The 12857-nt window shown below is 33.3% G+C and overlaps 1 protein-coding gene and 1 pseudogene across 2 annotated transcripts; one reads left to right on the top strand and one right to left on the bottom strand.

Annotated features, from left to right (window-relative positions):
• Positions 1 to 1140: 1140 nt before the first annotated feature.
• On the top strand, positions 1141 to 6450 carry LOC130814855 (polyadenylate-binding protein RBP45-like; annotated as a pseudogene).
• A 1884-nt stretch (positions 6451 to 8334) lies between these two features.
• On the bottom strand, positions 8335 to 12302 carry LOC130814852 (mediator of RNA polymerase II transcription subunit 21-like). Of its 2 annotated transcripts, XM_057681091.1 has the most exons (5): positions 12096 to 12297; positions 11654 to 11996; positions 9870 to 9951; positions 9736 to 9787; positions 8335 to 8871 (listed from the first exon to the last, which is right to left on the bottom strand). In XM_057681091.1, the coding sequence occupies exons 2-5, from the start codon at positions 11980 to 11982 to the stop codon at positions 8795 to 8797; spliced, it is 540 nt and encodes a 179-aa protein (XP_057537074.1). In that variant the 5' UTR covers positions 11983 to 11996; positions 12096 to 12297; the 3' UTR covers positions 8335 to 8794. The 2 variants fall into 2 exon arrangements, 1 of the variants encoding a protein (XP_057537074.1); XR_009042503.1 differs by lacking the exon at positions 11654 to 11996 and having other exon boundaries at positions 9870 to 9947; positions 12096 to 12302.
• Positions 12303 to 12857: the final 555 nt, after the last annotated feature.

The following is a 12857-nucleotide window of genomic DNA, read 5'->3' as shown; positions in this document are numbered from 1 at the left end:
AACATTGTAAGTAAGGTTGTCAAAAGCTGACTTAATCAACATTTTAACCTGATCTAAGTCTAATCCTATTTAAGTGGGTAAGATTGAGATTTTTATAACCAAAAAAGTTATTAGATCGACTCAACCTGATCTGTTTATTGATTGATTGGATTAAGGTTAGAATTCTAAATTTGAAAAAAAACTATATATAACGCATTTAGTTAACAAGTTAATTTTAATTCGGATGAACCTGTATAATATATGAACTAAACCCATTTGATATATTTCTAATTCTGTAGTTAAATGCAACATAATGCAACATATTAACTCATGAATCCAAAAAGTTTAAAATTGAGGGAAAAAAATATGCTCAATGTACTATAATTTGTAATTTGCTTACTTTATTTACTAGACAAAATCATTATTGGGTAAGTTTGACCTCAATTGGTCTTCTCAAATGTATTAAGTCATATCCTCATAACGTGTGAACAACCAAAAATCAGTATTTTGATATTTATTTAAAGTATTTATTTTTTTAAAAAATTTAAAGTGTCAATCTTATCTTAAAATTAAAATTATAGTGTTAAATATTAAATAAGTATTTCAAATACACAAAACCTTCTATGAGACGATTTTACTATATAGATTAAATGACTAATTAATCCCAATTTTAGCATATAAATTTATTATTTTGAATTAGTTTCACTGTAACACTTGAATTTCCTCCAAACTGCAATGAATTTCCTCCAAACCGCAAGGGAACGGAGGAAATTCAGGTGTTACATTCACCAAGAACCAGTCTCTCACAAAAATCTGAAGGCCTAAACCACAAACCCACTTATTTTAGTTGAAAGACATATATCTCCGAGTAAAAATTTCCGATCAATCATCGTGATTTGTAAAATTACTACTTCTTCCGTTTTAAAATACTTGCACTATTTGACTTTTCACGCAGTTTACTGCATAAATTCAATTTATAATATCTCTAATTATGAATAATAAAAAATTATAAAAAAATATTAATAATCTATACATTGAGAGGAATTAAATAAAATTCCACTCGATTATATTTTAACTTATAAATTCAAAACTAATTATAATCTAAAAATAACGAATGAGGAAGTACAATTACAAAAAGCCAAAAAAAAGTAAAATAAATAAAACTAAAAAATAAATTAAAATCACAAAAGTCCAACATACTAGTAAGAGTCCTCCATCATCCTATCAGCAATCACCTCACCAATCACAACAATTCTTTCTTACCCCTTTCTCCTCTTGATCTTCCTATTTCCCTCCTTTTCATTTTTAACCTCTCAGGGTTTCTCAATTGTCATCGATCAACGACAATGATGCAACCAGGGCAACAACAAGACGGTATGGTTGCTCCCAACCTTCTTCAATGGCGGCACAACCTCCTATAGATCAACAACATTATTATCAACAGTCTCAACAACAACAGCAATTGATGATGGAGCAACAGCAGCAGCAACAACAACAACAACAACAACAACAACAGATATGGTCTCAACAACCTCCAGAACAACAGTATCAACAACAGCAGCCTCAACAACAACAAGCGCCTCCGAATTCTGATGAAGTTCGTACGATTTGGATTGGGGGTCTTCAGTATTGGATGGATGAGAATTATATTAGCTGTTGTTTCGCTCATACCGGCGAGGTGTATATCTATATTTCATTATTTTTTAAAATTGTTGGTTTTTATATGTGTTTTTTTTTGTTCGTTTTGTTTTTTCGACTCTTTGATTTGTTTTTACACCATATCTTTTGGAATGGATTTTATCTTGAACCCGCAAGGAATATATCAGTTTTCCAATTTTTGAGTTGATGATTATTATTTGTGGATTGTTTATTCGATTACTTTTGTCGTTTAAAATCTTGAAATTGTCCGAACATTTGATGCTTTGATTATTCGTTTGTTAATTGTGTGTTTTAGGATGGACTTTAGTCTGAATCTATTGTTATCAATTTTTCAAGATTCTTATTGAACATTATACGTGTGAGAGGAAGATGTCGGAGATCTGAAAGGGACGAAGAGAAATTAAGATCTTGTGTCTCCCTTTGTTCCATAATGTTTCTCACGTACGCCTACTCTACGTTTTGCTCAAATTTATAAAACTTGGAATTGAAGAAGACTTTACAAGAAAAAAGAATTAGTTAGAGAGAATCTTGTTTGATGTTTACTTTTAAACTAGGACCTTTTAAATTTTACTATCAACATGTGCAATGTAGATCCCTTGAATAATATGAATGGAAAGGGTATGCTTCTTTTTTGATTTTTTACATTTGATAGTTTTGAGTAGTATTTGGGATGTTCTATTTTAGGTGTTTTGGAAAGTTTCGATACATACATTTTTTTAGTATACAAGGGGGATAAAAAAGCAACATAGCTCTGTACCTTCTTTACTGATTTTTGAAACCTTGATATTGGCATTTTGGATTGCTCATATTTGAGGTGATTTTCTACCATGTACCTGATGGGGTTTTTGGGGTGGGAAGTTAGTATCAATCTTGTGTTTGGTTTTTCTAAATGGAAAGCTGTTCTTTCTTACATTAGTTTTATGCATTGTATACCGCAAACGTTACATAGCTTTATGTATGAACGGTGTTCTTTTATGACCCCTCTTTAATGCGTCTAAGAGGGAATTTGCGATCTCTGTAGCAACTAATTCTGTGCTTGAGTCTTGCAGCTTGTCAATAGTAGAATCATTCGTAATAAGCAAACCAGTCAGTCAGAGTGCTATGGATTTATTGAGTTTCTAGTCATGCTGCCGCTGAGAGAATTTTGCAGACTTACAATAATACCTTGATGCCAAATGTTGAGCAAAATTACAGATTAAATTGGGCTTCCTATGGATCTGGTGAGAAAAGGGGAGAGGATGGTTCTGATTATAGAATTTTTGTCGGAGATTTAGCTTCAGATGTTACTGATTACACTTTGCAAGAGACTTTTAAAGATTGCTACTCGTCAGTGAAAGGTGCCGTAGTTATGATGGATAAGCTCACTGGTAGAAACAAGGGATATGGATTTGTTCGTTTTGGAGATGAGAATGAACAAATTCGCTCCATGTCAGAGATGAATGGTGCGATGTGCTTAGGCCGTGCAATGTGTATTGGAGCAGCTGCTAACAAGAAAAGTGTTGGTGGAGCAGGTATGTACATGAATGGGTTTGCTAAATTTAACTTTGGTAGCTAGATATGCATAATATGATTCTTGTGATCATGCACTTGTTTGATTTGCTGGCCTTGTGTTCTGGTTCAATGCCTTCATATTTTATTAGAATGTATAATTGCTAAGGTGGAAAGCAGGTTTTCGTTTTGTGTTGTTTACCTTACATTTTTATGGCCTTTCTATATTCAGATGTACATTCGAGATGCATAGAAATTCAGTTCCAGTGTTTTCGTTTGAGAATTTGGGAACAATTAATGAATTTTGAACTGAAAAACTTATAGAACTCACATTGTCTCAAAGCAGGGTGTCAAGAGGCTCTATCATTTAGGGCCTGGGACTGAATTCAGCAGAAATGGTTACCCCCTTACTACGTTGCCTGGCATAGGTCAGTAATGTCGTAAAATTTCCATTTACAGAAGTTTTCAGTGCTACAAGTTATTCTTCCTTTCAGTTTCATTTTTATCCTTTATTTTTATCCATCAAATTCGGTTCAGTTTAGTTTCACTTGTGTTAGGGGATGCCATTTATACTATTCCTTTGCTTTTATTTTTCCTCAATGTTCCTTTTTTTCCTCTCTTTTATCATTTTCATTTTCTACGCTGTTGAGTTCTTGACTCTTTCTTACCTTACAATTAAGAAATACGAGTGAGTTATATCTTGCACTCTATTCATCATATTAGCAGTAAAATGGACGGGTTGCATCAGCACTTAGCTTGTTTGATCACTTTGATATTGAGGTGTTTTCTATAATTTTTTAGCTATAATCCCTTGTTTTTTTTTTTTTTTGTGTGCTCATTAATAATAGTTTTGAAGTTAGAAAATTTTGGCTAACTGCTCATTTATGTTCCTTGTGTCCCTTTGATTTTTGTCCCTGACCAATTTTTTTAGAGATAAGGCATTATGTTGGCGCTAGAGCATGTTGGAGGAGAGATGTGGGTATGTTTAATGTTGTAAATGGGAAAAATCAAAGGGACATTTAATCATTGCAAGTGGAGCAAATTCATAGGGATAGTGGGAGATGTTCACATGCTTTCTTTAGTAGGTGTGAGATGTACCTTGGTTATCATTTGGTGGAATTATTGAGGCTACGACTTTTTGTCTCGTGCAAATTTGTTAAACCTTATGTTGATATGGTTGTCTGTAACTTGGTTGTTGTATGTGAACTCATTTAATTGTGCTTGTGATGTGAATCTGGGTTCTAGATCCTTCATCTTTTTTGGATGATGAGAAAAAATAAAATGTTCTTTTCCAAGTTTTCGGAGAAAGGGGTCTCTACTCAACAATTGCTGAATGCTAGATGGATGCGCTGACATAATTGGGGTGTTTGGTTGAATAAATTATTGGGCAGCTTTATCTTATTTGGTGCATTTAGATGGTTCAGTATCCAAACCATCTAATCAAAGTGTTTGGTAAATTAGTTGGTTGAAACATCTTGTTATGAATAAACTTTTTTTGAACAAGCTGCTTCTAGCTATAAGCTAACAGCGTTCCTAGCAGTGTCTTCGAAATTAGTTGATTTTACCAGTTGATAAAATCAACAAGTCAAATCAATCACTCCAACTAGCTACCAATTATAAGCTAACAACAGCTAGCCAAACACCCCCATTGTGTGTTGACTTTTTTTGATTTTTTGAGATAGGTATCTGATTGTGATAATAATATCTATGTAAACTATTGTATTGTAGATTTCAGGGGTATATGCTCTTGTTCTGTGCTAATTTGCTCGAGTATTTTTTGAGTTTTTTTTTACTGATGATTAGGGGTTTTGCTGAGCTGTATTGCAACATTATTTAGACCTAGTTTTATGTGCACTTTTTACCTTCAGACTATAATTATAGGCCTTGTGGCTGTTTGTATTTGTTTTTCTGATTATATTTCTGCATTCAAGAATGTTTAGGATGTACCAGTTGCATCATCTTGTGAAGGAACACTAGTCTTAATTTGTCAGTTCTGTTAGATTTTTGTTGCCTTATCTTTATTTTTTCAATCTTGAATGCAGCTTCATACCAGAATACTCGGGGAATTTCAAATGATAGTGATCCTAATAACACAACTGTGGGTGATTTGGATTCCGAATGAACTCGTTTTTTTGCTTTTTATCTGATGATGCCATAACTTGACAACTCTGTCCAGATTTTTGTTGGTAATTTGGGTCCCAATGCGACTGAAGAAGATTTGGGACGAGCATTCCGTCTTTATGGGGAAGTGGTTCACGTAAAAATACCAGTGAGCAAGAATTGTGGATTTGTGCAATTTACCAACAGGTCTGCATGGTTTTGTGACCCATCGTTGGTGTTATACTGAAAATTTTTTCAAGTCACACATGTGTGCAAAACTTAAATTTATTTTTTGTTGTTGATGTTTCGGTAGGATTAGCGCTGAGGTGGCCTTACAGGCATTGAATGGAGTGCAGTTGGGCAGGCGAAATCTTAGACTTTCTTGGGGCCATGGCCCTAACAATAAACAAGTAAATCTTTGTTGACATTTCTGTAGGGATTTAGAATTTCTTCGGGGTTTCTTACTGAACGTTTCATTTGGGTGCTTTATTTTGCAGTCACAACCTAATCTGAACCAGTGGGACCATGCTGCTTATTATGGATATCCTCAAGGATATAACTCATATGGATATGTGTCTGCTCTTCAGGATCCTAACATGTATTACGGTGGTTATTTGGGATATGGTGGGTACGCAATGCCTTAGCTGTAGGGATGGCAATGGGTCGGACTCGGCTCGGACTATCCACCCTCCGACTTTGCTCCGGATAAATCTCGGACTTTTTTTTTCAGTCCACCTCCACTCGGAGTCGGATTATGCATACTCCAACATTGCTCCGACTCGGACTCTCGGACCTCCGACGGAGTTCGGATTATTATCAAGATTTATTCATATCGATACTATATTAATGATTTTAAAGCACGAAAAAATTGATATAGATTAGTCTTTAGTTACAGTTACAATAAACAAAATAGTCCTTAGTTCTTTAAAATTACATTAACAAACATTAAAATTACATAAATGATGAAGTCTTGAATTCTTCATGCTCAACATTACAACATCATTAAATCCATCCTTAGTTCCCTAACACAAGTTTATAAAAAAAAGTAATATAAGCATAAATGATGTCGTAAGCAAAAACTTAATTTTAAATAAATCAAAACTAAACATACCCATTATCATTCTTCTTCTATACCTTCTACATCCTCGTCTTCAAAAATTGGTGCATATTGAAGGGGATTTGCTTTAGCGTCTACAAATTAGAAATAACAAGATTAATAAATAATATAATTATATAATTTCTTAATTGTACGTACTAATGAAAAAAAATTAAATACCTTTGAATTCTTATGTCAACATTAATGAAGGGCTAAGATTGAAATCATTTTGAAATCAATGGTTAAAATCCAAAATTCATGTGGCATTCATAGTTGTATGTAATTGGTTATTGAAAGTTTTTAAGGATAGATGAGGTGGACATTATCAAAACCATTCATTCATCTACATTACACATCATCAATGGCTTAAATTTAATTAATGGTAAATACTATTTTAATGAATATTTTCTTAAAAAAGCTAATTAGCAATAATCTAATCGATTGTTTTGATAAGTTTCATTCACTCAGATCAAACTTACAATATTCAATCTCATTTACAATGTAACGACAAAGCTTCAAGTCTATATTAGACAAGTTCCAATTAAATCTTTATTAAACGATCAATTAAGTATCTAATTAATTAATATTAATTAATATGTAGACTAATACTATATTTCTAATCGTTTGTTTTAGTTAGTTTTAGGTTTCATTATACTTAAAAAACTTCGAAACTATGTAAGACTATAAGTCTATAATAATCTAATCGATTGTTTTGATAAGTTTCATTCACTCAACTTGATCAAACTTACAATATTCAATCTCATTTACAATGTAACGACAAAGCTTCAAGTCTATATTAGACAAGTTCCGATTAAATCTTTATTAAACGATCAATTAAGTATCTAATTAATTAATATTAAATAATATGTAGACTAATACTATATTTCTAATCGTTTGTTTTAGTTAGTTTTAGGCTTCATTATACTTAAAAAACTTCAAAACTATGTAAGACTGTAAGTCTATAATTATTTAATCGATTGTTTTAATAAGTTTCATTCACTCAACTTGATTAAACTTACAATAATTCAGTCTCACTTACAATGTAAATATGTAATTAGTCAATCAGATAGTCAAGTTTACAATTTTTGTTAGAATAAACTTATTTTCATATAATGTTCAAATTTTTCAAAATATAAAAATGCCTTAAATTAAAAGTTGAGTCGGATGTCGGGTCGAATCGGGTCGAGTCGGAGTCGGAGTCGGAGTCGGAGTCGGTCGGATTATCGGATTTTTTATGAAGTCCAGCTCCGGTCCAACTCTAAATCGGACTCGGATTATATAATCGGATTCGGAGTCGGATATTTTCCACTTCGGAGTCGAATCGGATTAAAATCCTCGGATCGAGTCGGATCAGGGGCGGATTCGGACTGAATTGCCATCCCCACTTAGCTGGCTCAGATGCCAGTACAACTGCAACGGGTTAGTTGATGTTATGATATTTTAATTTCGCAACTGTTCAGCATTGTTTGCTGCAGTGATTCATCCACCTACGATGACAGGAGAGGTGTTTGCCTTGGTGCAGCATGATTCTACATGGAGCCTCAAACCTTTTCGAATTTTTGGTCAATCTAGAGATTCCCAAATGTAGTATAATAGATTTTGTTGGTCAGATTAGTTTCATTTGCTTTGCTTGGAGATTCTTTATGTAGATTTGCTTTAGTTCAGCCCTTATTAGGTTAAATTTCTTAAAATTGGAATTTATATGGCTGTAGAAAGTTTTGCCTGCTTTTTGTGAGGTTTTAGACGCACTTTAATTTTGAAATTTATGGTGTTCTCTTAGATATTATAGAATGTATGATTCAAGCTGATTCCGTTGGCGATCATGTATTCCTTGGCTGCTCGAATTTTGAAGGCATTAAAACATTTCTTAATCAAGTTATTAAAAAGCAAAGACAGAGTTGAATGTTTAGCAACATATATATCTTTCCTTTAAATAGCAACCTTTTAAAGAATCATGAATTTTTTCATCTAGTAAATCCAAATCTTTAACCTCGCAAGATACATTTTTGCACTTTATGTGTGAAAGAACTGATTGCGCTGCAGCAAGTGTTGTTAACATAAACATCTAAATGAGTTGTTTTTTGCAGAAAACTAGTGAATCCAACTGGAAGTTAAAACATGATAAGCATCATCGGCATCTAAATACCAAATTGCCAATGGTTCTACGAGTTGCACAGCAGCAATCACTTGTACTTCGAGTTGCTAATTGCACAACCAAACAGATCAACTATTTCAACTTCCAACTATAAGTCAGATTAACGACGATAGAATTCAAAATAAAACTATATTGTCTATTGCTATAGTTCATTCTACAACATTGAACTAACTGTGCCGATTCCAGGACAGCCAATGGACTATACAAAGACAACAGAATCTCGTTGAGAAAAAGGCTACGTTGAGCATACTTCAAGATTGACTAGTTTGAGTAAAACTCCAGAAGAACAATCATGGTCATCATCAGCAAATAACTCATCAATATGGTCTCTTCATATTTAAGCAATTATCTGATGCTTGGCTGAACAATTCCTGGACTTGCTTTAACTCTTTATCTGGGTGTAAAAGAAAGGATAAAAGATGCAAATCAGTGATTGCAAATCAATTGTCACTCTTGTCCATTTAAATTGCCAACAGAAACGACGGAGAAAGAAAGGGGCAGGGAGCTGCTTTTACCAAGAACCTCTCCGCACTAAACTAATGTTACCAATCTCAGAAATGTATAAACGGGAGCTAATTTCAATTTTAAGAATTTTGTTTATACTATTCCATATTTTGGGCTCAACTCATTTGGAAATGAATCCCTTATTCAATTATTTTGCCCGTCTTAAAGGGGTCATGAGGTCATCACGCAATTGTACTAAGTACTTGCAAAACGCCTAGTAGGATGCACCAGTAAAACATAAATGAGGTAGAAGAACACAAACCCCCTCATTATCAGAGTAACTACACATTTTATACATAACCACTAGCTTTTCACAAGTAAGAAGCTAAGTCTATAACCAATTTTTCCAGCCACAAAACTGTTCACAACAATGTCAGGTCCTTAATTCCGAAAGGATGGGGTTGGCTCAGCCACAAAACTGTAAAGTAAAAATATTCAGTGGGGGAAAAGCAATTAATTTTTTTTTACTTACAGTTGTAAAGTACTAACTGACCCAGTATCTATTTTCAAATCAAGGGCCAACATTCATAAAAACCAAGTAACATAAATTTGTATCGGTATGGAAAATCTAGCCACATACCAAGTGCGCAATTCAGTTTTATTACAAAGGAAACTAACTGAAACTAAAAGGTTATTTATGGAAGGAGCTTTGCTTCACACACGTAAAATTCTAAGGAAAATGTTGCATGCAGAAAACATCAAATATATGTATAATAAGGGGGAAAAACAGAGAGAGAGAGAGAGAAGCCATTACCAGCAGCTTCCAATTGCCTCTGCAATTCTTGGCCTATTGCATCATTTTCTGCCTGGGGAATACAAGAGATACAGCTTTAGTGGGCTCCACAAAGTAAGGATGGAGATTTCATAGCATATCAGCTACTGGAATACCTGAAGCTCAGCTATTCTTTTCAATTGGGCTTCCTCACCTCCCTCATCCAATGGTAGGGCATTAACTAAAGCATCAAACTGCAAATGACCAAGTTTGAATAAGAAAGGACACATACCAGTCAAAAAAAAAAAAAAAATACAGAAGAGAATACTAATCAGGTAGATAAGGTAAAGCCCAACATTTACAGATTTATACCTAATAATTCGCAAATAATGTGAACACAAGTAGCATCATGAAATTGCATACTTGTTTAATTGTTTTCATATTAATTCACTTCTACAACAACATTCTATTGTTTCAAATTTTTAATAATATTAAGTGGCTCCCACCTAGGTTTTGGAAAAGATATACGCAATCTTACGTTTGCAACGTCAGAGGTCATCTCAACTGATAGTCAATGCAATTTACATAAATAATAAGTGCACAAGAGTTACTGACTTCACATCAACATCACCTGACTTGTAATGGTACACATATCAAGAAATAAATCCCTGCTTAATAATGATGTTTTATTATTGTATCACACAAAGCCTACAATATATATCTTGTACCTCGAGGACAACTTTTTTGCTGCTTAATAACTCCTAATGAGTAAATATAATTTATTAAATTATAAAAAATACCTTGAGATCACATTGCTAATTGCTATAGGTACAAGCAGCTGTAAGATAGTCTTTTATGGTGGACGGATGAATTCCTAAACTTGGTAAAAAAAAAACAACGCAGTCCAAACACGCATATGCAATTACTATCAACAACCCGATAAAACTATTTGGTCTCAGAAGGTCCAATAAGCATAAGCAATAACTATCGACAACGCAACAAGACTGTTTGGTCTCAGAAGATCTCATTACAAGCAATTGCATAAGCTGGTTGAGACTGATAATAGAGTTTCATCAACCAATGTTGAGGAATGACAATAACACCATGTATGGGAAGGGGGAATTGGAGGAAAGGAAGGGATTGAATTTGAAGGGTTATAATTTCCTTTGTTCGGTTAGAAATTTTGAAAGGGAGAAATTTAGAAAAAAGAAATTTGAAGGGAGCAAAAGTCTCTTGATTTTTTATAACCAAATCTCTCAAACACTTTGTTTTGATTGATGGAAAAAAGGGAAGAGATTAAGAGGATATATTTTTTTCTGTTTGGGCAATGTTTTTTGAGAGAAGGAATTTTTGAAAGAACAGATTTTGGAAGAAGGAATTTGAAGGGATGAAGTCCTTTATTTTTGTTGGTAACCAAATCCCTTCATATGTGGATAGATTTAGAAGGAACAAATTATTTCTCTTCCTTTCCTTTCCTTTCCTCGTCCTCCTAAACAAACGAGAGAGACTTCTCATGCTATTCTCACCCCTTCCTTTCCCTTCCTTTCATTTAATTTCTCTCCTTAACTATTATCCAAACCAAGTGTAAATGTGGAAAGATTTGGAAAAAAAAAAGCTAGTTCTCATGCTCTCCCTTCCTTTCCTAGAGACTTCTATTATTTCCTCTTCTTTTTCCTTCCTTCTCTGCCCTTTACCTTCTATTCATTCCCTTTCCCTTCCAAATTCTTATCCAAACAGTGTATAAGTATGTTTTCCTTCCAATATTGGAAGGATTTGTTTTGTACAACATGTAAATAAGTTCTTCCCTTCCCTCTAATTTCTTCCTATTCCTTTTGATATCTAAACAAAGGAAATGCAATCCTCCCATCCAAACATAGCGTAGATTGACACTATATACAAGAATTTAAGCAAAAATCATATATAAACCAAATGAAAAAACTCCCAACAAAAGATTAACTGCTTAGCAGCCTTTACAAGAGCAGCACTAGCGGTTTTGGGTTCATCAGCAAAATTGTTGGAAGTATCAGACTGTTGTTGGGAAACATTAGGATTAGCATTTGGATTAGGATTTGCATTTGAATTAGCATTAGCATTAGCATTAGCACTAGCATCAGAGTTAGGATTAGGGTTAGGATTGGAATTAGAATTAGAATTAGGGTTAGGAGGAGGTTCAGGATAATTGGGGGAAAGGCGAACAGGAGGAGCATCTCGTTGAAGAGTACCAAAAGTATTAAAAGCAAGAGATGCAATCAAGTTAACTTGTTCTTGCAACTGTGATATTATATCCATTGATCAATCACTTCCTTCCGAATGCAACATAATCAAGACAAAAATTGAGTATCAGAAATGAGAAATCAAAGGAATTGAAGACGGGTAAACAACTATGAGAGTGAGAATCTTACTAGGGGATAATCTGACGTTGGTAATGACGGAAATCAGCAACCCAACCCAACCCAAATACTTCGACACTTCCAGAGTATGGTAGAGCGCTCCAACAAAAGACCATTAATTTGTTTTTCTTTGTCTTTTATTTTTCTGTCAAAGCTCATGAACTTAAAAAGAGGGACTGTGTTGACTCTTGAAGAATTGAAATTACACAAATTCTAAAATGAGAGTTCAATCTCTATTAGACTGAATTTTATAATCCAGACTGATTACTTATATTTATTTACAATTTCACGGTGATCAATTAGACATTTTATAGAGATACCGTCTCATATAATATTTTTCGTAATTAGGGGTGTTCAAACCCAAATACCACATTGATTTGAATTCGAGAATCCGAATTGTCAATTATGTTACAATTCAGAAAATTGAATATTGGGGTTTTTTTTTATTTTTTAAAATTATATTTTTGTACACATAAATATTTAAGCCCATTTTATTTCTTTCTTTAATGAAAATTACTCTTTTTAGTTTGAAAAAAAATTATTTTAGGAATATGTTAGGATTTTTAAAAGTCTAATCTAACTATTATTGATTATTTATACAACTTAGTTGTAGTTAAGAATTGAAAATATTAGTATGTTCAGCAGGCTAAATACACTTTTTAATATGTATGAAGTATATGATATAACACATACAATTCCTTAAACTTATAGTAATAAAGTAATGAAAGTATGAGAATTGGGTCTCTCAATTGGAATTAAGTACTACTTTTACTA

This window comes from Amaranthus tricolor, chromosome 6, assembly GCF_026212465.1.
Source record: "Amaranthus tricolor cultivar Red isolate AtriRed21 chromosome 6, ASM2621246v1, whole genome shotgun sequence".
NCBI classification, from domain to species: domain Eukaryota; kingdom Viridiplantae; phylum Streptophyta; class Magnoliopsida; order Caryophyllales; family Amaranthaceae; genus Amaranthus; species Amaranthus tricolor.
Note: the sequence above shows the minus strand (reverse complement) of the source record. Positions and strands in the feature narration are given on the sequence as shown.